At 36.7% G+C, this 24,261-nt stretch overlaps 1 protein-coding gene across 1 annotated transcript in view; it reads left to right on the top strand.

Moving 5' to 3' along the window:
* The first annotated feature begins 3,312 nt into the window (after window positions 1-3,312).
* The window catches only part of TDRD15 (tudor domain containing 15), a 33,832-nt gene continuing 12,883 nt past the window's right edge, over window positions 3,313-24,261 (top strand). Inside the window, exons 1-3 of the mRNA XM_004745884.3 lie at window positions 3,313-3,409; window positions 11,664-17,868; window positions 21,710-21,822. Coding sequence (XP_004745941.2) covers window positions 11,667-17,868; window positions 21,710-21,768 — 6,261 coding nt within the window. The 5' untranslated portion in view covers window positions 3,313-3,409; window positions 11,664-11,666 and the 3' untranslated portion in view covers window positions 21,769-21,822. The remainder of the gene's footprint in view (window positions 3,410-11,663; window positions 17,869-21,709; window positions 21,823-24,261) is intronic.

The raw sequence follows: 24,261 nt of genomic DNA, 5'->3' as shown, positions 1-24,261 counted from the left end.
TTACAAAAAGACCAGGGGTGCCTGGGTGGCTCAATGGGTTAGGGCCTCTGCCATCAGCTTGGGTTATGGTCTTGGGATCCTAGGATCAAGCCCCGCATCGGGCTCTCTGCTGGGTGGGGAGCCTGCTTCCTCCTCTCTCTTTCTCCCTGCCTGCCTCTCTGCCTACTTGTGGTCTCTGTCTGTCAAATAAATAAATAAAATCTTAAAAAAAAAAAAGACCAGACGTTAGGCCATGAGGCAAGTGTCAAGAAATTTGAAGTAATCAGTATTATATAGACCATATTCTCTGACCACAATGCAATTAATACAAGTTATAAATGAATAGAAAGAAGACAACAATATACTTCACATATCTGGAAATTAAAATGATTTTTGGACCATAGACTACAAAATAAATCTCAGTAGGAATTAGAAAAATTTAAAACTGAATTATAATGAAATAAGCCATAAAAACTTAAGGGATACAACTAAAGCAATTGTTAGAAGAAAATTATATAGTTTAAGTACTTTTTTTTTTTTTTTTTAAGGAAATGAGATGTTAAAAATAAAGACAGTAGAGACGCCTGGGTGGCTCAGTCAGTTAAGCATTGGATTCAATCTGAGCTCAGGTCCTGATCTCAGGGTCATGAGTTCAGGACCTGAGTACATGTGATGCCTACTTAAATAAATAAATAAAGACAGTAAACATTCAACAAAAGAAGCTATGATAAATAATAAAACAAACTCAAAGAAATTATTTAAAAGAAAAGGATACTGATATAGAAAAGATAGATGAACTAGAGAACAATTAGAACAAGAAACACCAGTAAAGAAGATTAATCAGATCTGTCAAGAAAAAAAGTGAGAAGATATAAATAAACAAATACAGAATAAAGGAGGAAATGGTCACAGACATAAATTTTTACTTTATTATTCCTTTTTCTATCTCTTTTTAAAAGTTTTTATTTTAATTCCAGTTAGCATAGGGTTATATTAGTTTCAGGTGTACAATATAGTGACTCAACACTTCCATACATCACCCTGTCCTCATCACAAATATACTCCTTAATTCCTGTCACCTATTTAACCCATCCCCCCTCACCTCCCCTCTGGTAACCATTAGTTCTTTATAGCTGAGTCTGTTTCTTGGTTTGACTCTCTTTTTACCCCTCACTTGTTTGCTTTGTTTCTTAAATTCCACATAGGAGTGAAATTATATGGTTTTTGTTTTTTTCTGACTGACCTATTTCACTTAATACGCTAGCTCCAGCCATGTTGTTGCAAATGGCAAGATTTCATTCTTTTTTTTATGTGATATCTCATTTTTTAAAATTAACATATAATGTACTATTTGCCCAAGGGGTATAGGTCTGTGGATCATCAGTCTTAAAACACACATTCACAGCACTCACCATAGCACATACTTCCCTGGATGTTCATAACTCAGCCACCCTATCCTTACCCCCTCCCCGGCAACCCTCTCTTTGTTTCCTGAGATTAAGAGTCTCTTATGGGGCTGCCTGGGTGGCTCAGTGGGTTAAGCCTCTGACTTCGGCTCAGGTAATGATCCCAGGGTCTTGGGATTGAGTCCCGCATCTGGCTCTCTGCTCAGTAGGGAGCCTGCTTCCTCCTCTCTCTCTGCCTGCCTCTCTGCCTACTTGTGATCTCTGTCTAATAAATGAATAAATAAATCTTTTTAAAAAAGTCTCTTATGGTTTGTCTTCCTCCCGATCCCACCTTGTTTCATTTTTCCCTCCCTACCCCCGAACCCCCCCTTTCAAATGGCTCAGTAATATCCACATCTTATTTATCCATTCATCAATCAATGGACACTAAGGCTCCTTTCACATCTCAGCTATTTAAATAATGCTGCTATAAACATAAGGGTACATGTATCTCTTCGAATTAGGATTTTTGTATTCTTTAGGTAAATACCCCAGTAGTGCTTTAACTTTTGAGGAACCTCCATATTGTTTTCCAGAGTGGCTGCACCAGTTTACATTCCCACCAGCAGTGCAAGATCGTTTCTTTTTCTTCACATCCTTGGCAACACCTGTTGTTTCTTGTGTTGTTGATTTTAGCCATTCTGACAGGTTTGAAGTGATAACCTCATTGTAGTTTTGACTTACATTTTCCTGATACGAGGGATGATGAGCTGCTTTTCACGTGTCTGTTGACCAGATGTATGGCTTTGGAGAAATGATAGACACAAAAAGATTTTAAAATAATATGCTTGTGGGGAGCTGGGTTAAAGTGTCTGCCTTTGGCTCAGGTCATGATCCCAGGGTCCTAGGATCTAGCCCTGCATTGGGCTCTCTGCTCAGCAGGGAGTCTGCTCCCTAGCCGCTGCCCCACCCCCACTGCCTCTCTGTTTACTTGTGATCTCTGCCTGCCAAATAAATAAATAAAATCTTAAAAAAATAAAATAATATGCTTGTATTATTAAGACTACACATTAGTAAATTAGAAAACCTAGGGAAATGGATAAATTGATAGAAAAAATAAAATGACAAAATTCATTCAAGGGATTGAAAACTTGACTAGATCTGCATGAAAGAAATTATAATGAAGTCAAAGATTTTGTCTTCCTCCAAATACCTGTATCTAGATGACTTTACATCTCAGTTCCTATTCTTTCAAGGAACTGTTAATTATTGTTTAATAGAAAGTGCTACAGAATATAGAAAAATAGCGAGAGTTGTGCAACTCATTTTATGCAGCTAGAATAATTTTCTAAATTAAGGCTTTCTTTTTTCTTTTGAAATAATTTCAAATTTGCAGAAAAGGTACAAGAGGAGTAGAAAGAACACGTGACCGCCAATAATTTGAAAGTATATTGCTGACATCATACCCAACACCCCTAATACTTTAGTGTTTATTTACTACAAGCAAGGACTTTTCCCTGCATAACCCCAATAGATTTATTAAGATCAGGAAATTAACATCATAAGTTACTAGTATCTAACCGGAGATCCAATTCAAGTCTCTCCAAAACAGAAAAACACAAGTAAATGCAATAATATATCTAAGTATGTAATTTAACAGGTGCTCAATAACTGACCATTACTTTTACTAATCTGGAAATGCATTAGGGGTTCCTGGGTTTCTATCTTGGGCGGCCACACGGTGGGTAAAGTCTGTCAGTTTGTACTTGGGGAGTTTGGAGCTCAGATTGGGCTTTGCCCTCCCGGGGCCCCACGCAGCCTCCGCCCTCGCCCCAGGGCAGGAGGAACTGTGCCCACCTGTGAACCTCCTACTCCCCCGCGAAGGCGCCGGAGCTCTGCGCATGCACCCTGGGGCATAAAAGGCGGGGGTTGGGGGGTGGGGTGGAGGAAGGAAGCGAGGAACCAGGTCTTAAGTTTGCTGCCATCTTGAGCGCTGGTACTCTTCTAAAAGCTTCGGGAAGAACGGCCTGGCCTAGCGCTTCTCCGTAAGTGTGTATTTTCTGACAGCCTGCTCTGGGCTGTATTGTTTTCTGTCCCCCACTCCCCTCACCTTTGTCCCTTGAACCGTCGTGGCTTCGGTCCCAGAGGAGTGGGCACCAGCCTTCTGCCCCCTGTGGGGGCATGCGCGCAGCCCGGCCGTCCTCTCTGCCCGCTAACGGCGTCGTGGGTGCCAGTAGTCCGGCCCCCGGGAGCGTCGCTCTCCGGGAGCGTACGGCTCGGGGTCGCCTGTGGGAAGGCTGAGGCTATGGCCGGCTGTTGTACTTGTGGAGCTGGAAAGACCCAGACGACGCCAGCGCTCTTCTGAGGAAACTGATTTTTGTGGAGTCTCGTCACTGTTGTGATACTTGAACACACTTTCAGAAGTAACTTTTTGCCTTTCACAATTCTGAAGAAATGCAAACGCTTTGCGGCGTGTCCCCTAACCTGAAAGGCCAGGTTAATCCCTCGTCGGTGCTTCCACGCGGCCCTCCTGGCCGCCGTCAGCCGTGTGCCTACAGCCACACGTTCCTGGACGCGTGTGGGGGGTCCTGGTAGTTTTCTCCACGCCTTACCGGGACCCCTTACATGCCCCCCTACGCGACAGGGTTCCTGAGACCTATTCATCAGAACCAATGAAAGTAGATTCATTGTTTTTGATGTGGTGGTAGTTGTTGTTGTTGTTTTTGTGATTGAAACATAAAAGAGGCCTTCTGTAACCTGCTCCACCATCAGCATATGTTTAGGTAGTGTGCTGGGTGTCTTCTATAGCTTTACTGAACTCTAATTGAGGAAAAACGAATTGCAGGTCAAGTGTGCCATTCGATGACATTTGAAACCTAACACAGAAATCACCGTAATCAAGATAATAAACCTACCCCGTCACACCCGAAAGTTTGTTGTGGCCCTTCCCAGGCAACACTGATCCACTCTCTGTTCACTGTAGATGAGTGTGCATTTTCTAGAATTTCATATAAATGAAACACAGTATACATTCCCCTAGCTTTCACTCCGTAATTATTTTGGGATTCATCTGTGTTGTGTGTGTCAATATGTTGTCCCTTTTATTGTGTGTGTGTGTGTGTGTGTGTGTACACAGAAAGCATCTTTTTAACAATTTACATTAGCCAACATCTAGCACATCATTAGTTTCAGATGTAGAGTACTTTGTCCCTTTTTTTCTTGCTGATCACTTTCTATTTATGACCTACAATCATCCTGTGGTTCCAACTCCATAAGAGACAAACTGTTGTGACTCAGATTTGAGTATTTTGTAGACCTTTTCTCAGGAGTGAGTGAAGCAAGCTTGATATTTCAAGGAAAAATGTCAGTATTTATTGATGACAAAATTCACACTTTAAAGCCAAAATTAGAAGTTGGAAAACTTGTGCCTATCACTGCAGGCTTTAGAGCTTCCCAATACTTAAGTTGTCTGAGGTTGGTTGTGATATTTGATTTTTGAGATGTTCAGGTAATGCAGCAGGTCGGTTTTAAGGAAGTTCTGCATAATTCTGAACCAATATTTTCAAGCAGATCAATGTAGTACCTTTAAAATCGTTCAGATTTAAAAATTCCATTCAAAGCTCAAGATGAAGGGATTTTAAGGTCCGAATACAAAAAATTCACATATAGGGCTTAGTATTTCCATATTGTAAATAATGTCTAAGAAACCACCTCTCATTGAGTTTTTATAACTATCAAAGAGTATCTTCAGTTCTATGAAAAAGCTCTTAAAATGCTACTCTTCTCTAATTATATGTGTGTGGCCAGATTTTATTCAGATACTTTACCCCAAAAAAGCCTATCGCAACACATTGTAGGGGCAGCTCAGAGAATCCAGCTATTTTCTATTAAGCAGACATTGGGATTTGCAAAAATTGTAAAACCATGTTCCTCTTCTCACTATTTTTTTGGTTTTGAAAAATATCTTTCATGAAAATACTTAATGAATTATGATTTTAAAATATTTAAAAAATGTTTTTCTAATATGGTAAACATTGACAGAAGCTACATAAACAGTCTTTGGTGTCTGTCATGGCTTGGGCTGCTCTGACAAAATGACTTACACTGAATGGCCCATAATCAACAAATTTATTTCACAAAATCCTGCGTGGTGTGCAGTCCAAGATCAACGTGTTAGCAGATCTGGTGAGAGCCTGCTTCCTGTCTTATAGATCATAGATGTCTGTGTTCTCTTGGTATCTCTGTATGGCAGAGTAGAAGTTCTTTTGTGATTCCTGTGTGGGTACTAATCACATTGCCGAGGGCTCCATCCTCATGTTCTCATTGAATCCTCAAGAACCTCCCGAATCCCCACCTTCTAATACCACCACATTGGGAGATTGTTTCAATGTATGACTTTGGAGGGGCACAAAAATAGCCCATAACAAGGTCCTCATTAATTTTTTCAGAGCATAAGGGTCCTAAGACCAGATATTTAAGAACCACTGGTTTAATGGAATTTTTTTTTTTTTTTTTTTTTTTTGGTGTTGGAGCAAGAGAGGTTGGGGAGGGGTCCAGAGACTACTAAATTAGGAGAAGGTTGCAGTTTAAATTGAATGGTCAGGGAATGCTTCAGCTAAACAGAAACCTCTGCCAAAAACTTGAAGGCTGTAAGGAAGCAAACTGTACTTGAAGGGCAGTAGGCCCCAAACCCAGATCCAAAACCCAGATGTTCAAGGAATAGAAAGCACTGTAGCTGTGCCATAATGAGGATAGTAGGAATAAGGTAACAGAAAAATGTGTGTGTGGTGGTGGTGGGAGTCCTAGTGGTGATGGTTAGATCCTGTAGGGCTTTCTAAACCACTGTTAATGGCTTTAGTTTTCACTCTGAGTAATTAGGAGCTACTGATGTTTTTGTAGTGTATGCTGTGTCTATTTTTAAAAGGTCCTTATGGTTAGAATAGTCATGGAATGGTGGGGTTAAGGATAGAAGCAGGAAGACAAGAGTCTCATGTTATAGAAGACAGAGGAAGGTGGTTTGGGTCGGGATGTATCAGCAGAGATGGAAGAAAGCATCAGAATTTTTATGTGCTGAGGATAAACCCAGTAGGATTTCCTGGTGGATTGTGTGTAGGATACAAAAAAGTGGAGTCAGGTATGATTGAAGATACTTGGCCTGAGCAAATCTTGTATGTGGTAGATCATACTGATTTTAATTTTGTTCTAGCTTCATTTCTTTTCCCTATATATCTTATTTCTTTTCATCGTAACAGAATTCATTGTTTTTGCACCATACCCAGTGCTCCATGCAATACATGCCCTCCTTAATACCCATCACCTGGCTTCCCCAACCTCCCAACCCCTGTCCCTTCAAAACCCTCAGGTTGTTTTTGAGTCCATAGTCTCTCATGGTTCACCTCCCCTTCCAATTTCCCTCAACTCCCTTCTCCTTTCCATCTTCCTATGTCCTCCATGGTATTTGTTATGCTCCACAAATAAGTAAAACCATATGTTAATTGATCCTCTCTGCTTGACTTATTTCACTCCGCATAATCTCTTCCAGTCCCGTCCGTGTTGCTACAAAAGTTGGGTATTCATCCTTTCTGATGGAGGCATAATACACAATAGTGTATATGGACCACATCTTCCTTATCCATTCGTCCATTGAAGGGCATCTTGGTTCTTTCCACAGTTTGGCGACCGTGGCCATTGCTGCTATAAACATTGGGGTACAGATGGCTCTTCTATTCACTACATCTGTATCTTTAGGGTAAATACCCAGTAGTGCAATTGCAGTTTGTTTTCTATAATTAAATTCTCTTATGGTTTGTCTCCCTCTTTGTTTTTCTTATTTTTCCCTCCCTTCTCCTATGTTCCTCTGTTTTGTTTCTTAAATTTCACATGAGTGAAATCATATGGTATCTGTCTTTCTGACATTTCACTTAGCATTATGTATGTTTTTGAAAATAGTAAGATTTCATTCTTTTTGATGGCTGAGTAACAGTCCATTGTGTATATATACATACAAAATCACCTCTTTATCCATGTATGAGTTGATGGACATCTGGGGCTCTTTGCACACTTTGGCTATTGTTGATAAGGCTGCTATAAACATTGGGGTGCATGTGTCCCTTTGAATCGGTATTTTTGTATCCTTGAGATAAATACCTAGTAGTCCAATTGCTGGGTCATGGGGTAGCTCTATTTTAACTATTTGAGGAATTTCCATACTGTTTCCCAGAGTGGCTGTACCAGTTTGCATTCCCACCAACATGTTAAGAGGGTTCCCTTTTCTCAGCATCTTTGCCAACATCTGTTGTTTCTTGTGGTGTTAATTTTAGCCATTCTGACAGGTGTGAAGTAGTATCTTATTGTGGTTTTGATTTCTATTTCCCTGATGAGTGATGTTGAACATCTTCTCATGTACCTGCTAGCCATCTGTAGGTCTCTGGGAAAAATGTCTATTCATGTCTTTTGCCTGTTTCTTAAATTATCTGGTTTTTGGGGGGTTTTGTTTGATAAATTCTTTATAGATTTTGAATACTAACACTTTATCAAGTATGTCCTTTGCAAATGTCTCCTACCATTCTCTAGGTTGCCTTTTAGTTTTGTTGTTTCCTTACTGTACAGAAGCCCTTTATCTTGAAGTCCCAACAGTTTATTTTTTTTTTCTGTTTTCCTTGCCTCAGGCGATGTGTATAGTAAGATGTTGCTACGGCTGTTCATGTCAGAGATTGCTGCCTGTGTTCTCCAGGATTTGATCATTTCCTTTCTCACATTTCAGTCTTCCATTTTTATGTGTAGTGTATTAAGGTGGTCTGGTTTCATTCTTCTATGTGCTGCCATTCAGTTTTCCTGATACCATTTGTTGAAGAGACTGTCTTTTCTATTAGATATTATTTCTTGATTTGTTGAAGATTATTTGAACATGTTTGCTCTTAAATGCCCTAATCTCCACCCCCCACCAATTCTCTCTCAATTGTTACAGTTTGAGCTTCAAAAATACAAGGGTAAGAACTTTATCTATGGCATTGGGAACTTCCTTCATGATCCTATAAAGAATTGAAGAGGCAGGGGAAGGAAGCTGATTGACACCCACAGAATAGGTCATTCTGTCTGCCGATCAAGAATCTTTTCCAGGGCCTGGCTGGCTCCATCAGTTGGGCATCCGGCTCTTGATTTTGGCTCAGGTCATGATATCAGTGTTGTGAGTTTGAGCTCAGCATGGAGATTTGAGATTCTCTCTTCCTCTTCCTCTCCCTCTGCTTCTCCCTTCCTCAAAAAAAAAAAAAAAAAAAAAATAGAAACAAACAAAAAAACCCCAAAACTTAGTGGGGACCTTTGGTGGTCATCATACAGCACTTACAGACTTATGTGTTGATTCTTAAGGGCTCATCCCCATTACTCTTTACTCTTCAATTTATTTTTAGTAAATCCCACAGTCTTTCCCCATCAGAATTACTAATCATCAAAAAAAAATTACTAATCATCCTGCAGCACAAGCTATTGTCCATTAATGGAATAGATTCTTAACACCAATAATTTCTTCCAGCAAAGTAGATGTACTGTGTGTGCTGTCAACTGTGACTATTTCATTTTGTTTCTCAGGCAAAGCTCTCCAGTACTTCAGCAATATATTTCTAGATGTTACTGGCATTAGGTGAGAGCATATGTAAACCAGGCTCAGACTTTTTTTTTTTCTCCCTCCTGCTGTGAAATGCCATATGAGGCCATCTGTATTGTTTGAGGGAGGGTTAGCAGTGTGGAGGAATAGGCTCCTGGTAGTTGGAACATGCCATTCAATTTCTCTGTGTTTTCGTGGGGCTAATATTATATATACCCCTTCATTTAATGAAGAAGTCCTTCTGGCTACATTTGCTTTTTATACCTAGAGTGGTGTGGTGAAAGGCTTAGGTATTTTTCTTTTCGTATTTTACTCAAGGGAATTGTGACATGACCCTTTGAGTGAATGCAAGGAGGAATGTTCTTGTGTTCTTTATAGCACAGGATCCTTTCTTTACTATTTTTTTTTCAAGATTTTATTTTTATTTATTTATTTGAGAGAATGAGAGAAAGAACACTAGAGGGGAAAGGTCAGAGGGAGAAGCAGGCTGCCTGCGGAGCAGGACAGACCCTGGGTCCCAGAATCATGACCTGAGCTGAAGGCTGTTGTTTAACCACCTGAGCCACTGAAGTGCCCCAGAGGATCCTTTGAGTACCTGGTCTTCCCTTTATAAGGAATATACACTGGAATATAAGGAATATAAGGTCTGTACACTGACTCAAGTCTGGGAATTGGAAAAGGACTGTCACTTTAACAGTGGCTTAAGGTCTTTCCTGTCCTGAAGTGTTTTGGTTTGTTCAATGACAGTCTTTAGTGTATAGTCTGATGATTTTTTTAGACTCCAGGATCAAATAGATATAGGCTATAATCAGTAGATCAGACCATGATAATTATCATCAAATTAATTATCTAGGAAGAAATAAAAACCATAGTTAGTACCCAGTACCCAGATGTCCCTAAATCTTAACTCTTTGCCTAGCTTTCCTGTGGCTAGTTTCAGCTTTGTTGAAAAGGCTTGAGTTTAAGTCTTAGAAAGGGCTTCTGTTCTGTTTATCTCTGAGAGAACATTTATAATTTCATAAGATTTTATAATCTCATCCTCCATGTTTCTTTCATCTTCTCTTTTTATCTTCTGAGTTTTGGGCTATTCTCTCAATTTCCTTCTCTTTCATTTATCTTCATTTTGTGTTTTTTTCCTGACGGAATTTTATATTTCTTATGTGTATTTTTTCCTAATCTCTGTTGCTGCATCTTAATGGCCACAGAGTCATATAAAAACGTGGTGTTCTTTTTTGACCTTTTGAAAACACAAGTCAGACTTGGGAGGAACAATTATTTGCTCTTTCATTCAATGTATTTATTCTTTAGGGGAGCATTTCCTTCATTTTTCACATGGTTTTCTCTCTTGTTCTCTTTTTAAGGTCCAGTATTTTTCTCATCATAGAACAAAATTTATAGTTGTGTTAATTCCAGGTCAAGTAGGAGTTGAGCTGTGTCCTATCACAACAAATGTTGGTTCTTAACTGAATTTGGGGAACATTTTATATTTGAATATTGGTTTTACTACTTTTAGAATTCCAACAATCTAGAGAAAATTAGGTAGAGCCATTGTTTGAGTAGAAAGCTTTGCACAGATGCTAAAGATCTCTTCTCCCTCTACACTTTATGTGGCCAGCCATGCCAGTCACAAAGCCTGGATGTACCTAACCTTAGGGTCTTTCCATGCCTGGCTTTTCTTAATGGTGTCCAGGATTTAGCCTCTTGCCCTCAAAGAAGAATCTAGAGTTGTGTAATGATGCTGATAGGGTCCAAATGTTATTGATTGACAAAGTGGGGAGTGAAAAAATTATGTCTCCTGTGGGTTCACCATCTGCCCTTGCTCCTAGCATTCACCCCATTGAGTTCTGGGTTGTTAGAAGTCTGCATGAAGTAAAGTAGTTCCTCTCACAGCAGTAGGAGGATGTTTCCAGTAGACTTTATTTGGTCTCCTTCTATTATACCACATATGCCCAATATCCAGTAGAAACTTGGAAATTTCTAAAAACTAGAGATTGCTCTCTACTTTTTTCCAGTGATTATATATACTCCCTATTTTTCCTGTTCTCTTGGTTATTTCAGTTGACTTTTTTGAAAGCAGAAGGCAGTGAATTTGCATACATTTTTGTCTAGTTCAGTGTAATTTATTTAACCAGTATGTTCAATTTTAGAAAAACAAGCATGTAACTTTTAAATGTTTTATTTAATTATTTTTTTAAGAATGAGAGAGGGAGAGAACATGCATGCACAAGAGGTGGGGGCAGAGAGAATCTTAAGCAGGTTCCACTCCTAGCTTGGAGCCTAATGCAGAGCTCTGTCTCATGACCCTTAGATCATGATCTGAGCCAAAAATCAAGTCTTTTTTTTTTTTTAAAAGAATTTATTTATTTGGCAGGCAGAGACCACAAATAGGCAGAGAGACAGGGATAGAGAGGCAGAAGCAGGTTTCCTGCTGAGCAGAGTCTGATGTGGGGCTTGATCCCAGGACCCTGAGATCATGACCTGAGCTGAAGGCAGAGGCTCAACACACTGAGCCACCCGGGCACCTCCAAAATCAAGTCTTACACTTAACCAGCTGAGCCACCCAGGTATCCCCAGGCAATAAGGATTTTAAGGATAATGTTTAAATACCAAATAAGACTTAATTCAGATTTATAGAAGGCTTATTTAATTTTGACAGTGGTCTGTCTGAAAGCTAATTCATACTTATTTGCTTTTAGAAAATGGATTCTACACCTTTGTTACCGACGTCTTTAAACATGAATCTGACAATATCACATGTAGAATGTCTTCCCAAGGACATTCTGGTGAAATTTCAAGGCAGAAATCATATCGAATGTGAGTTTGACTACCACATATTACAGAGAGAAATGCAGCATATTCCAAAAGTAAAAAATAATGTGGACATTGATGAATTTTGTTTGGTTGAAGAAAGAGTATCTGGAGAATGGCAGAGAGGAAGAGTCATGGAAAAGAAAAATGAACTCTATACAGTATTCCTCATAGATCATGGAGAAGAACTAAGAGTTGATGGTACACAGGTTGCTTCAGCCTGTGGCAACTTATTTGAGCTACCACCAAGGGTAATAGTTGGTATTTTCGCCAACATACTACCAAATGGGGAAAGATGGCCTCCTAAGGCTTTGAATTATTTCAAGTCATTAGTAGGACTACAAGTGAAAGGTTGTGTACAAGCTGTTTTGCCTCTTCAAACGATTCTTCTTGAAGTGCCAAAAATTATATCCCAGGTTCTTGAATTACAATTAGGCAGACTTATTGATGGGGATTCATTTCGCCTTATTGTGGAAATGTTAAAAGAATTCTCACAGGAAATGCCAGATTTAATAAAACATAAAAGACCTGACTTATCATTAAGTAATAATGATGCTTCACTTGATATTCAACACATTCTGGCTAATTTGCAGCCATCTTTGCCAGTAGGCAGGGTTGAAAGTATAAAGGTGTCCTCTGCATTGAGCCCAAGTAAATTTTATTGTCAACTAATTAAATGGATTCCAGAGTTAGAAAACTTAACAGTGTGTATGACTTTGCATTATGATACTGTCAGTCAAGAAAGTAGTCCCACATGTGATAACTTTGGACTACTTTGTGTTGCCAAAAGGAGAAATGGACAGTGGCATAGAGGAATTCTTCAGCAGCTCTTGCCCAATAATCAAGTGAAAATTTGGTTCATGGATTATGGCAGTAGTGAGGCTATACCCTCAATCCATGTGAAGAAACTTAAACAGGATTTTATTTTAGTACCGTTGTTTTCGTTTCCATGTTCTCTGACCTATTTACACAGTCCAGATAGAGATGCCAGAAAATCTCAACTGACTGTTTTTAAACAAGCTTTGTTAGGACAAATAGTATATGCACACATTGATTGTTTCAATAAGGATGAACATTTGTATTATGTAACACTACAAACTCAGGAGTCTACAATTAATTCTAAGTGTCTGCTGAAGACCGGAGGCACACAAGTACTCTGTCCAGTGTCTGAATCAAAGATCTCTAAGGAGGCTAGTGCTTCTGATGTAAACAGTGTGGTTGACTCTTTTACTGCAAATACAGAACCATCAATAAGCTCTTCAAATAAAAACACTTTGAAAATAAGTTTTCCTATTAAAACTGTAAATATGGAGATAGAGACTGCCTATATAGCTTTTGTAGCCTATGTATTAAACCCATCAAATTTCTGGGTACGCACTAATGAACATCAGAATGAACTTCAAGATCTAATGAAAAATATAAATAAATCTTATGATTCGTGTGAAAATGATGAACTGATTCTAAGAAATCCAGAACCTGGATTATTTTGTTGTGCTAGATACAGCAGAGACCGACATTTTTATAGAGCTGTCATCACTGAAATTAATGGTTACAAGATTAATGTTTATTTTTTAGATTATGGAAATACTGATTCCATACCATTTTTTGATGTAAAAATTTTGCTTCCAGAGTTTTGTGAGTTGCCTGCCTTAGCTATGTGCTGTTCACTTGCACATATATTTCCTGTTGAAGACTTATGGGTGAAGGCAGCAATTGACTATTTTAAAAAAATAGTCTTGAACAAAGCAATTTTGCTTCAAGTTACAGCAAAAAAAGATGACAAGTACATTGTAAATATTCAGAGTATGGAAGCCTCAGAAAATAATGATGTTGTCTCTCTTATGTTACAAGCTGGATATGCAGAATATTGGGAAGTAGAACCAGAATATTGTCCCAAATCTGAAAGTGAATATTCAGTATTAAATTTAGAACCTAAAAGCAAAGTTAAAGTCCTATCTGCCCTTCTTGAAAGAGCCAAACCTAAAAAGTACCATTCAAATAAGCTTAAAGAAAGGACCTTATCTTTGTTAAAATCCCCAGCTGTTAATTTCTCAGATTTAAAAAATCCTTTCACCTTGTCTGTGGGACCGGAGTTGCTACGACCTTATAAAGAATATATGTTTAAACCAGGAACCGTGCTCGAAGTCAAGTGTTCTTCTTATTATGGCCCAGGTGACTTTTCCTGCCAGCTTCAATGTAAGTTAGAGGACCTAAAATTGTTAATGGAACAAATTCAGAATTACTACAGCGTTCATTCTGATCCTTATCAAATTGGGCAGATTGCTTGTGTTGCTAAGTATTCCAAAGATGGGAAGTGGTATAGAGCTGCTATTTTGACTCAAGTATCAAGAAAAGAATTTGACGTGGTATTTGTTGATTATGGTTACCAAGAAAGGGTTTTAGTTAAAGATATTTGTGCCATTAACCCACGTTTCCTTTTTTTAGAAGGCCAAGCCTTCAGATGTAGTCTTAACCATTTAGTTGAACCCATCAGTTGTAAATTCAGTTGGACAAGAGAAGCATGCAGAGACTTTGGGAATTTTATTTCTTCATCTAGAGGATTATTGACTTGTGTCATTTACGCCCTAGTTCTTATATATCCAAACTGTTTATGTAACTTAGTGGATTTACAATCTCCACTTACTAGTGCAAAAGAATTTCTTATTAATCATGGCTCAGCACAGTATAATACATTATCAAGGCCATTTCCATCTTCAGTTAGTCTTTACAGTTACTATTATTCTTCCTTTAACATAAAAATTGGAAGTGAGGAAGAAATATACATTTCTCACATCTATAGTCCTAAAAAGTTTTATTGCCAACTCAGTAGAAATAATAAAGACCTAGAGATGATAGAAACAAAAATCACAGAGATTAGTAACCTCAAAAATTATCCAAAATACGATCCTAGTAAAATGAGACTGTGCCTATCTAAGTATGTAGAAGATGGTCTCTCTTATCGAGCTTTAGCAACGCCAACAGACTCACTAACTGACTTTCTGGTCTATTTTGTAGACTTCGGAAATAAGCAGTTAGTAGAAGAAAGTACATTGAGGGCTATCTCAGATCAGTTTCCAGAGTTGCTGTTTACACCTATGCAAGCTATTAAGTGTTTTTTGTCAGATTTTAGAGATGTAGATATTCCAGTAGAAATCTGTAGCTGGTTTGAAGATAATTTCTTGGGAAAACCATTAAGGGCAATAATATTGACCAGGGAGTCAGATGGCCAGCTTGGTGTAGAATTATATGATGGATGTCAACATATAAATCAGGAAATTAAAATGTTGCTTCATGCTTATGGAAAAAAACTCTGTGACCAAGCACACTATGTGGAAAAGGGTCCTAAAATAAGTGAGAATAAGCGACTTGCTGTTTCTTTGAAAGGCAAAATAGAAAAAAACTATCACCATAATGTGATAAATAAAACTAAGCTAGTAACATACTCTGAAAGTAAAATAGATCAGTTAACAAATCCGGGAAGTACATATGCCAAGCTTTTGAAACCATCAGTTTGTTATAAAATTGAGCCTGCCTCAAAAAACAAAGTGAGATCTTTGAGTGATGGACTAAAAAATAAAGGTGTAAAAAGTATCTCTGGATTTGATGAAAATGATGTGGGCTGCAAATCAACAAGGGTTATATCGCAGTCTTTTATCCAAGAACTAAACCAAGCAGCTTCTCAAAACCTATCTACTCTTACTAGACCACAGATCAAAGATCTTCCTCAACCCCAGATTTACTTGAATGCCAAAGTTAAAGGATATGTTTCTAATATCAGTAATCCAGCAAGCTTCCATATCCAGCTTGCGGAGAATGAAAATGCAATCCTCAGACTTGCAGATGCTCTAAATGAAAAAAGATTGAATATAGTGAAAGAGAGAAAGTCCACGAAGCCTATGGTAGGAGACCTGGTAGTTGCAGAATACTCTGGTGACCATGCCATTTACAGAGCCGTTATTAAGAAAATTTTGCCAGGAAATTCTTTTGAAGTGGAGTTTATTGACTATGGTAACACTGCGGTAATAAGCACATCCAAAATTTATGAATTTCAGAGGGAATTCTTAACCGTTCCTCAGCTAGGAATCCATTCTTTTCTCAGTGGGGTCAAGTGGCATGAGCCTGATGAAATATGGGACAGTAAAACTGTGGATTATTTCATGTCGAGAGTGAGTAACAAAACCGTTTCTTGTGAATTTCTGAAGCAGCATGAGCAGAAATGGGAGGTCAATATCATCTGTGATGGAACATGTGTCATTAATGAACTAATGAAATGGACAGCCTGTTCAAAACTACAGAAGACTGTACTGCAGCTGCCTACAGCTGTCTCTCAAAAGGTGAGCTCTGGGGAGGAGAACAAAAGGAAAAAAGGAAAGTCAAAGGAGTGCGAAGGTTCTGGGACTCTTCAACCACCTTGCCAACGGCTGGTTAAGATTCCTTTTGAAGAGTTAAGACCTGGACAACTTGAAAAGTCTGAGATACTTTATGTCTCAAAAAGTGGGACATTTTATGTGAAGTTATCCAAAAATAAAAAAATATTATCAGATTTAACAGTATTCATCAATAAAGAAGTAAAAAACCCCTCTTTATCGGTGGAAAATATTGAAAAAGGTTTAGAGTGCTTGGCAAAATCTAAAAAAACCTTGAAATGGTATAGATCAGAAGTAGCAAAGAAGTGTGTTGATAAAGTGCTTGTTTTTTTAGTAGATCGTGGTAGGTATGAAATAGTACCTTTAGGGAATATCCGGCTGCTCAGTAAGGAGATTAGAAATATTCCAAGACAAGTTGTGCCTTGTAAGTGGATTTGGTTTGAAAATTTTAGAAACCGGTCATTTGAGTCCATTGTGTCTTTATTTGCTCATTTGGAAATAAGTATTCTTTTCTTGAAATACTTAAACTCTGTGTGGAAAGTCGACATTTTGGTAGATGGCCTGCTACTTCTAGAATACTTAAATACAGTTCATGCTGAAAACAAACTTAAATCTTCAGAAGCTATTTTTAATGTGACTCCTGTGTCGTCCTGTACAATGAGATCATATACTTGGGCCCAACTCCAAAACGGAAAGCGGTATTCAGGTATTGCCACTGCGGTTTGTGATCCGTCAGATTTCTGTGTTCAGTTAGAAGATTTCTTTGACACAATGAAATCGCTCTTTGTGCTGCTTTCTGATCTACCAGAAAACTTGCAAACAGTGCCTCAAGAGTGCATAACTCCTGGTGCTAGTTGTTTGTTCAAATACGATTTGGAAGATCAGTGGAATAGAGTAGAAATCTCTGAAGTCTCTAGTCAGTCCCTATTACTTGTGTTGATCGACTATGGATTTTCTGTTTGCATACCTTATTCAGATACAAAAAATCTGAAAGTTGTTCCTGTTGAACTTCTGGATATACCAAGGTTAAGTTATCCTTGTATCTTATATGGTATCTTACCTGCTAAAGAACAACACTGGGATGAAGATGTGAAAAGTTTCGTTCAAAACTTCCTAAGCAAACCAGGCTTAGTTTTTCAGTTTAGGAAGCATAATTTTGAAACAAAACTGAAAGTAGATGTCCTTCATGAGAAAAATAACTTGGCAGATTTGTTAGTTGCATCTGGTCTTGCTGTATATTCTGAAGATTCAGATCCTCTTAGTGATGGAGGTACTACTACTGGACCTACTAAAGTCCAATATCCGTTACAGAGTAAGCCTGTTCTCCCACTGTTAGATGAAAATTGTTACAAAAGAGAAAATATAAGTTGTACATGCACTGAGAAACAAAAGCTGAAAGAGAAAACTGTAAAGAGGAAAGAGGTCTGTAAGAACCTCTTAAGGAAAAGGCGTATCAGTAAAAGATTATATTCCAAAAACGTAGCTCTGAGGAAGAAGGCTGACTTTGGAAAACATAATCCCCTAAGTACTGCTATGTTTGATACGTGTTCAGCAGCTTCATTTTGGGAACTGCCTAATGGTTTAAAGACCAACACCAACTGCATTGAAAACATTTTTGAAAAAGTACCAACTGAAGAAACACAGGAAAAGAACACAGTGGATTTGAGAATAGCAGTAAAAGCATTGCACGCTAATGAAAAAATAGTATCAGAGGAATACTTAAATGGTAAGTAGCTATTTTAAAAAAGATATCCTTTTTTTGTAGATTCCATTTTTGATTCTTTAAAAGCTTATTATATGTCAATTATCCAAGTTGAAAATATCATACTGCAAGGAAACTTACTAGAAAATCTGAATAAATGGATAAACTGGGACTGATCACTTAATTATAGAATGGTATGTGACTAGTTCTTTTTTGAGTGGTGGTGACCTTTGAGATTGTAATGAAAGTGGAGAGCATTTTTAACCATATATGCATGCACACATACGTGACATTTTTGAAGTTTAAATTTAATTAGCCAGTATATAGTACATCATTAGTCTCTGATGTAGTGTTCAACAACTTATCAGTTGCATATAACAGGACATTCTACAGATAATTTCAAGGGTTTCACAAAACTAAAGCCCCATAGAGCTCAGGTTAATAAATCTTGCTGTTAGTGAGCTCCTGGGCTCATTCTGAAGATCAAGGCCTCTTATCAGGGGAAATGTATCTTCAGGTTTTTCAAATATGCCTTTAGCATATTGATAATGTAGTTAAACTTATGGAATAAACTGGAACTTATTTCCTCTTAAAATTTTTAGATGTCAAACTGATTCTATAATAAAATTTTAGTATGTTATGGCTAGGGTATTGTCTGATTTTGCTTATGCACATCATATTTCATTTTCTGTGGGGATTAGTTACTGAGGATTTTGTAGCCTCTAAATGTTCCCTGTTTAATGAATCTGTTATTCATGTTATAACTCTATTATAGCATGTTACATTCTTTTAATCAGTGTGGAGAGATCTTGTTTTTATTGATATATTTTAGAAAGAATATTTGAATTCATATTTAGGTGTTCTATAGTGAATTGATAAATGGTTTAAAGTTGGCTCTTATTTTTGAGTATTTTGTATTGGATTAGCAGTTATGGTAGAGTGCTTACTATGTTATGTATTAAAATTTTTGTACATATTACCTCATTTAAAGCTTACCAAACTCTGAAGTAAGTTGATTTTTTATGTTTGAATGGAGTCAGATAGCTAGTACCCATTTCTTTGCCTGAATTCTAAATCACTTTAGAGAGGGACAAGGAGAGAAACAACTGGTGAGCAAAATATCAATATTGTTTTTTTTTAATAAATGTGGTAAGTGTAGGTTTGTATCAATGGTAAAATGGGCTTACCAACACTGAATCAATAATTTAGACTTATCTGCACAGGCACAGAGGAGAACTTCTCTATATGGAGGAGTCTACCCATGTAAAAACTATGGCTTGAGGCATTTCTCTCCAAAAAGGGAGGGAGAAGGAACAGGCTAAACTAATATAGGAATTGGTCCTTTTAAGTGGACTAATCAGATTGGTCCCACTCCTGGTGTAAGTAAGGGAGGAAACAAACCAGAGGAGAGTTAGGCTAGGAGAGTGCCTCAACTGTGAATACTTCTACATGGAAGGCTACCTCAGGAATGGGAAGAATGACCCCCCTGAATTATCAGCATTTTATGGAGGAGGCTCAGGAAAATTAAATTTTCCTTTGGATATAAAGACAGAATCTCAGCTCCTTATTTACTAGCAACTGTGTCCCCAACTCCAAAAAGTTTTTTGTTAATCATGCTGCCTTTTGCAAAGCAGTGATATCATTTGAGGAATTTCAATAAGCTTTTGTCCCTCAGCCCATGCATCTTAGTGCTTACATAATTTCTTTTACTACTTCACATGTGTATGCTTCTACCTCCATGTTTTTCTTATCAAATTTTCTAAGACTCCACTGTGAGCCCCTATCTCCATCCACCTCCTGTATGCCTAGCACACAGTGAATCAGTGAGTGAGTTAAGTGGAAGTAGCTGTTACAAAAGTAGTCCAAACGTCAAATTACAGTTCTAAAAAATAGAACCTGAAGTTTTATTTAGGGGAAAATCGTAACTTTGAGACAAATAGAAGAAACATGGTTATGTGGACTAAGAACTTACTAATGCACTTGCTATTCTCCATTTTAAAACAAAATGAGAAAACGTCAGATGGTCTCATCGCCTTGAGTACTGTCCATGCTCCTAACATCTGTTACTACTCGTCCAAAGGCCTCACTGTAGGAGTCACTGCTGTTTACTGTCTGCTCTGAATCTGGGGCAAAATAATCTTTTTTTTTTTTTCTTCTGGGTTAAAGTTACCAATATTTGATACTACCTTGCCTGTTGAAGAATCTAGAAAAGTGGATCTAATGGTTGTACTTTTTCACTCAAGGCTTTGCACTGACATTAAGAAAGGAAGCTTAAAAAAAAGTTCTGATGCCTGGGCCTCGCTGTTAGAGAGATTTTTTAAATTGGTCATGCTGTGGTCTCACTATCAGGATTTTAAAGCTCCCCAGGTGATTCTAATGTATAGCCAAGGTCAAGAACCCCTATTCCGAAGATGACTGTGGACAACTTCCTGAATTATTTTTGTGAGAGAAAACACTAATTCCGGACTCTGAAAACTCATAGAATCTATCCTTCCGGTGTTTGGAGTCCAAACTATACACAATGAGTCACAGTAATTCTGTACTAAACTTAGAGTGTCATTGAGTTAGAAATGGCCTTGAAGTATAATCCATTTATTTTGTCCTGGTATTGTTTTAATTATAGAAGTTTCTGCCACTTACATTTAGAAAATGGGCTTAACTTTCCCATAGTTTCAGCCTACTGTAACATATCAATATTAAAATAGTCAACTAATTGTTTTTATTTGCAGACTTTTTTCAAAATAAGTTATTAGTCCATTTCTGGGATGTTCTTGCTGTCATTGCTTGCTCACTTGCTTTTTCCCTGGATGTCCTTGAATAGATAATTATGGAAATCAGAGAATGTAATAACCCTTTTAAAAAACGCAAAAATGTCTAGTTACTCTCTGGTAATGAGGCAGTGTTTGATGCTGATATGTGCTACTTTCCTACAGTTGTTTATTTAACTGGAGGACACCTTTGAAAGAAGTCTGGAATGGCAGCCCAGTTTTGAGGAGAGAATTGTCTGACCTTTTACATTTGAGATGGTATAGCTAGATATCCAAAGGGGAATGGCTGATAGGCATATAGACTGAATTCTGAAAATACAAGATTTGTAAGTGATACATACTTAAGAATCACTTACATTGGATCTAGCGTGGTATTTAAAAGTATGGGCAGTGAGACACCCTCCTTGAGTTTGCATTCGTGGTTCATTCCTTAACTGTGAAACTGGAGGTAGGCTTTTTAACATATCTTTCTTCAGTTAGTTTCTTCATCTGTAATACACAGCTAATAATGAATGCCACTTGCTGCTTGTGAGGGCTATGTAAGTTAAAACATGTAAAGTCTGTTAGTATCTGGTATAAAATAAATGCTCACTAATTTTAGAAATAGCCATCTTAATAGAGCTACAATTGTTTTTCAAATCTTTTGTGAAATAGTAACTTGAAAAAGTGCTGATGCTTCTCTGCGTGAAATTGCAATATTTAGGACAGTGTGTATGTATATATGAACATGCATATTTGCAGTATAGTGGCTTGATTAATGGTTAGATCTGTTTGGAAGATAGGATTTCTGATTGAGAGAATTATAGTTCTAAATAAAGATTAGAATAAGCTATATGTATTTTTTCCAAAATGGATATATATTAGTAATAAAATATTTTTATTTATATGTATAATTATGTATATATATGAGTATGTAATTTATATGCCATATTTCATTTGTTCTTTGCCTTTTTAAATTGTGACTTTAGAAATTAGTTAAAAATTCTGTTTATAGTAGGAATTTTCAAAATAGTCTTGACTATTAATGAAATGCTTAATGAAATGCTTGGAAAAATCCTTTATGAAATACTAATTATTCTCTTTTGCTTGTTTTTCAGTGCAGGGAGATGAAAGCTCAGAACCTTTATGCATCAGTTTGGCAACAAATAATATATAGGATACCCAGTAATTACTGTTTTGTTTTAGATGCTCCAAATATATAATAAAAGTGGTAAGCATATGACAATTTCTAATATTTAAAGTATCTGAAAGGCATCTAGATTGTTTAGCTTATTTTCCCAGCAGACAGTGATTAGAATGTTACAGAAATCTTAAGTGACCAGGAATTAGGATGACTTGTTTTCAGAAAGGTTATTTAGGAAATGGGGTTCACTCCTAAAGCATTTTAAATATTTGATAAACCATTCTTTGCTTATATTTTCAGTCATTAGCTATTTCACCATTATTTACATCTTTCAGGTGTCTTTCCTGACTAAAGCCTTTGTTTCTGTCATCACTTTTAGAGTCTTCATTGCAGTCATGGATAACCTATAGTTAACGCTACACAACCATATTCCCAGGAGAATATAGGTGCTTATAGTAGAATATGGAAGAGAAGTCCAAATTCATCCCATTCTTCCTCTTCTTTAGCTCATGCAATGAGATTTTTCTTTCACTTTATTTGGCAGTTGTATCTATTTTTAATTTGGCTTTATATTTTTGGTGGTTTGTTCTAGATTCTTGTGATCTTCAAGAACACTACTGTTTAGTTGGTGGGAGGGTGGGGGTAGGGAGATATCTTGCCAGTGCAGTTACCTATGAATTAGAATTTGTTACAAGTAAATATTTACTGTGCAAATTCAGAGTATTTTGTTGTAAAGATAGAACCATAAAATCATACAATTGCACTTAAAGTCAATGTATGCCAAATCGTTTTGAAGAACTAGGGATTTGGTGACTTAGAGAATATTTGAGAAAACTTAGGAATATTTTAAGCTACTTGGGGACAAATTTATCATTGGTACATATATATTAGTGTATTGATATTGTAATTTTTTTTTGAGGTTAGGAAGTAATTTCCAGAATAGGAATGGGAGTTTAAATCTGATATCTTGAAGTTTATTCAAGGCAGGGAGACTCTATATTTTTACATTACAAATTAATCTGTGGTATGTGATTTTAGAGCAGGTAATTTATAATCTTTATAATCTAATTTCTTGGAATCCTTTGGTGTTACTTTCCCCTAAACCTCACCAGATCTTAGAGATTACTTTGTACAATTTAAAAAAGGGCTTTTATTGGAAAAATAATTTGCTTCAACTTCTGTAACTATTGTATCACTGGGCTGCTTTTGTTGTTTGGTTTTGATACCATAAAATATGATAAAGGTAGTGATTTGGTTAATTAGATGAATTTGAATGCCAAAATAAGATAAAGTAGTAATGGATGTTTTGGTACCAGTTTTATCAGGAAGAGCCTCATATCCCTTCAGTTTTTCAGATTTAACTTCATGTATGTCTTCAGGTATAGTATTTTACGTTTGTCTATTTCAAAAATTCACAAATTTATTGTAGCATTTAAAATTATGTTTTTTATAATTCTGTAATTCCTACTTGATTTTTTTTAACTTCAACAGAAGCCCAATATAGAAAGTAGTTGAAGGTAACATTAAAATTAAGTTTCCCTTTAAGATATAAATGATGAATTTAAAGTGGTTTTCTTTTTATACTTGAAGGCACGTTTCCCACCCCATTAGCTAGTTTAATATACTGTAAAATTACAACATGGAGGATGAATTAGTAATTCAGAGTACTTTCAGATAAAAACAAAATAGCGTATTCATCTTAGGATTTATGTTTTCGTAAGATTAAGTTTTACTGTATTTCACAGATAAGTCAATATTAAGGGCATTTTTCCTAGTCTAAAACATTTGTATTAGTTTGTTAGTAGAATCTTGTTTTATGTTAGCAACAGACTGTTGGTTCAAAATTTGGGAAGCAATATCACATTTAAGTTTTTAGCTGAAAATATTTCAAAGTTGATTGTTTAGCTTTACTTTTTAAAATAACTTATAATTTTGCTTTATTCGTATAAATTAAAAATATTTTGAACTCTCTTAAAATGGTTTATGAGAATGGAAAAAGTATTCCTTAGGAATGGATTTTTTAAAAATATTCACATATGCATTATTCAAAACTATATTGATATAGAATAAAAACATTCATAAAAAAAGACAAATTTATTCATTTGTCTTTTCCTGGCATGATCACTTTGATTCTAAATTCTTCTATATAAGATGCTCAGTTGGTTAAATTTATGTCTGATTTTTAAAAAATTTTAAAATCTGTATTAATATAACTCTCTGACTTGTTTATGAGTATTTAACTCTAAAAGCACTTAAAGAGTCTTACAGTTGTGTACACCTAAGGGAAATTATTTTTGTTTTGTAATGGGGTATTTTGTGTAAAAAATATTTCACATTAAAATATTTAAAGTCTGAATGTGTCTGTATGAATGTGTTTTAAAAGGGTACTATAGCATTAACAGAATCCTACCTTGTGCATATTGTGATGAAAAATTGAATTCACTTTAACATTTCCTGTGACCAAAGTCTTTACTCAAACACTTAGTACATTTTTTTCTCTTTAAAAGTACTTCTCAAAAGTTTTTA

Source organism: Mustela putorius, unplaced genomic scaffold, assembly GCF_011764305.1.
Source record: "Mustela putorius furo isolate JIRA1106 unplaced genomic scaffold, ASM1176430v1.1 tig00537284_pilon_pilon_pilon, whole genome shotgun sequence".
Classification (NCBI taxonomy): domain Eukaryota; kingdom Metazoa; phylum Chordata; class Mammalia; order Carnivora; family Mustelidae; genus Mustela; species Mustela putorius.
This window is presented reverse-complemented; position numbering and strand designations above follow the sequence as displayed.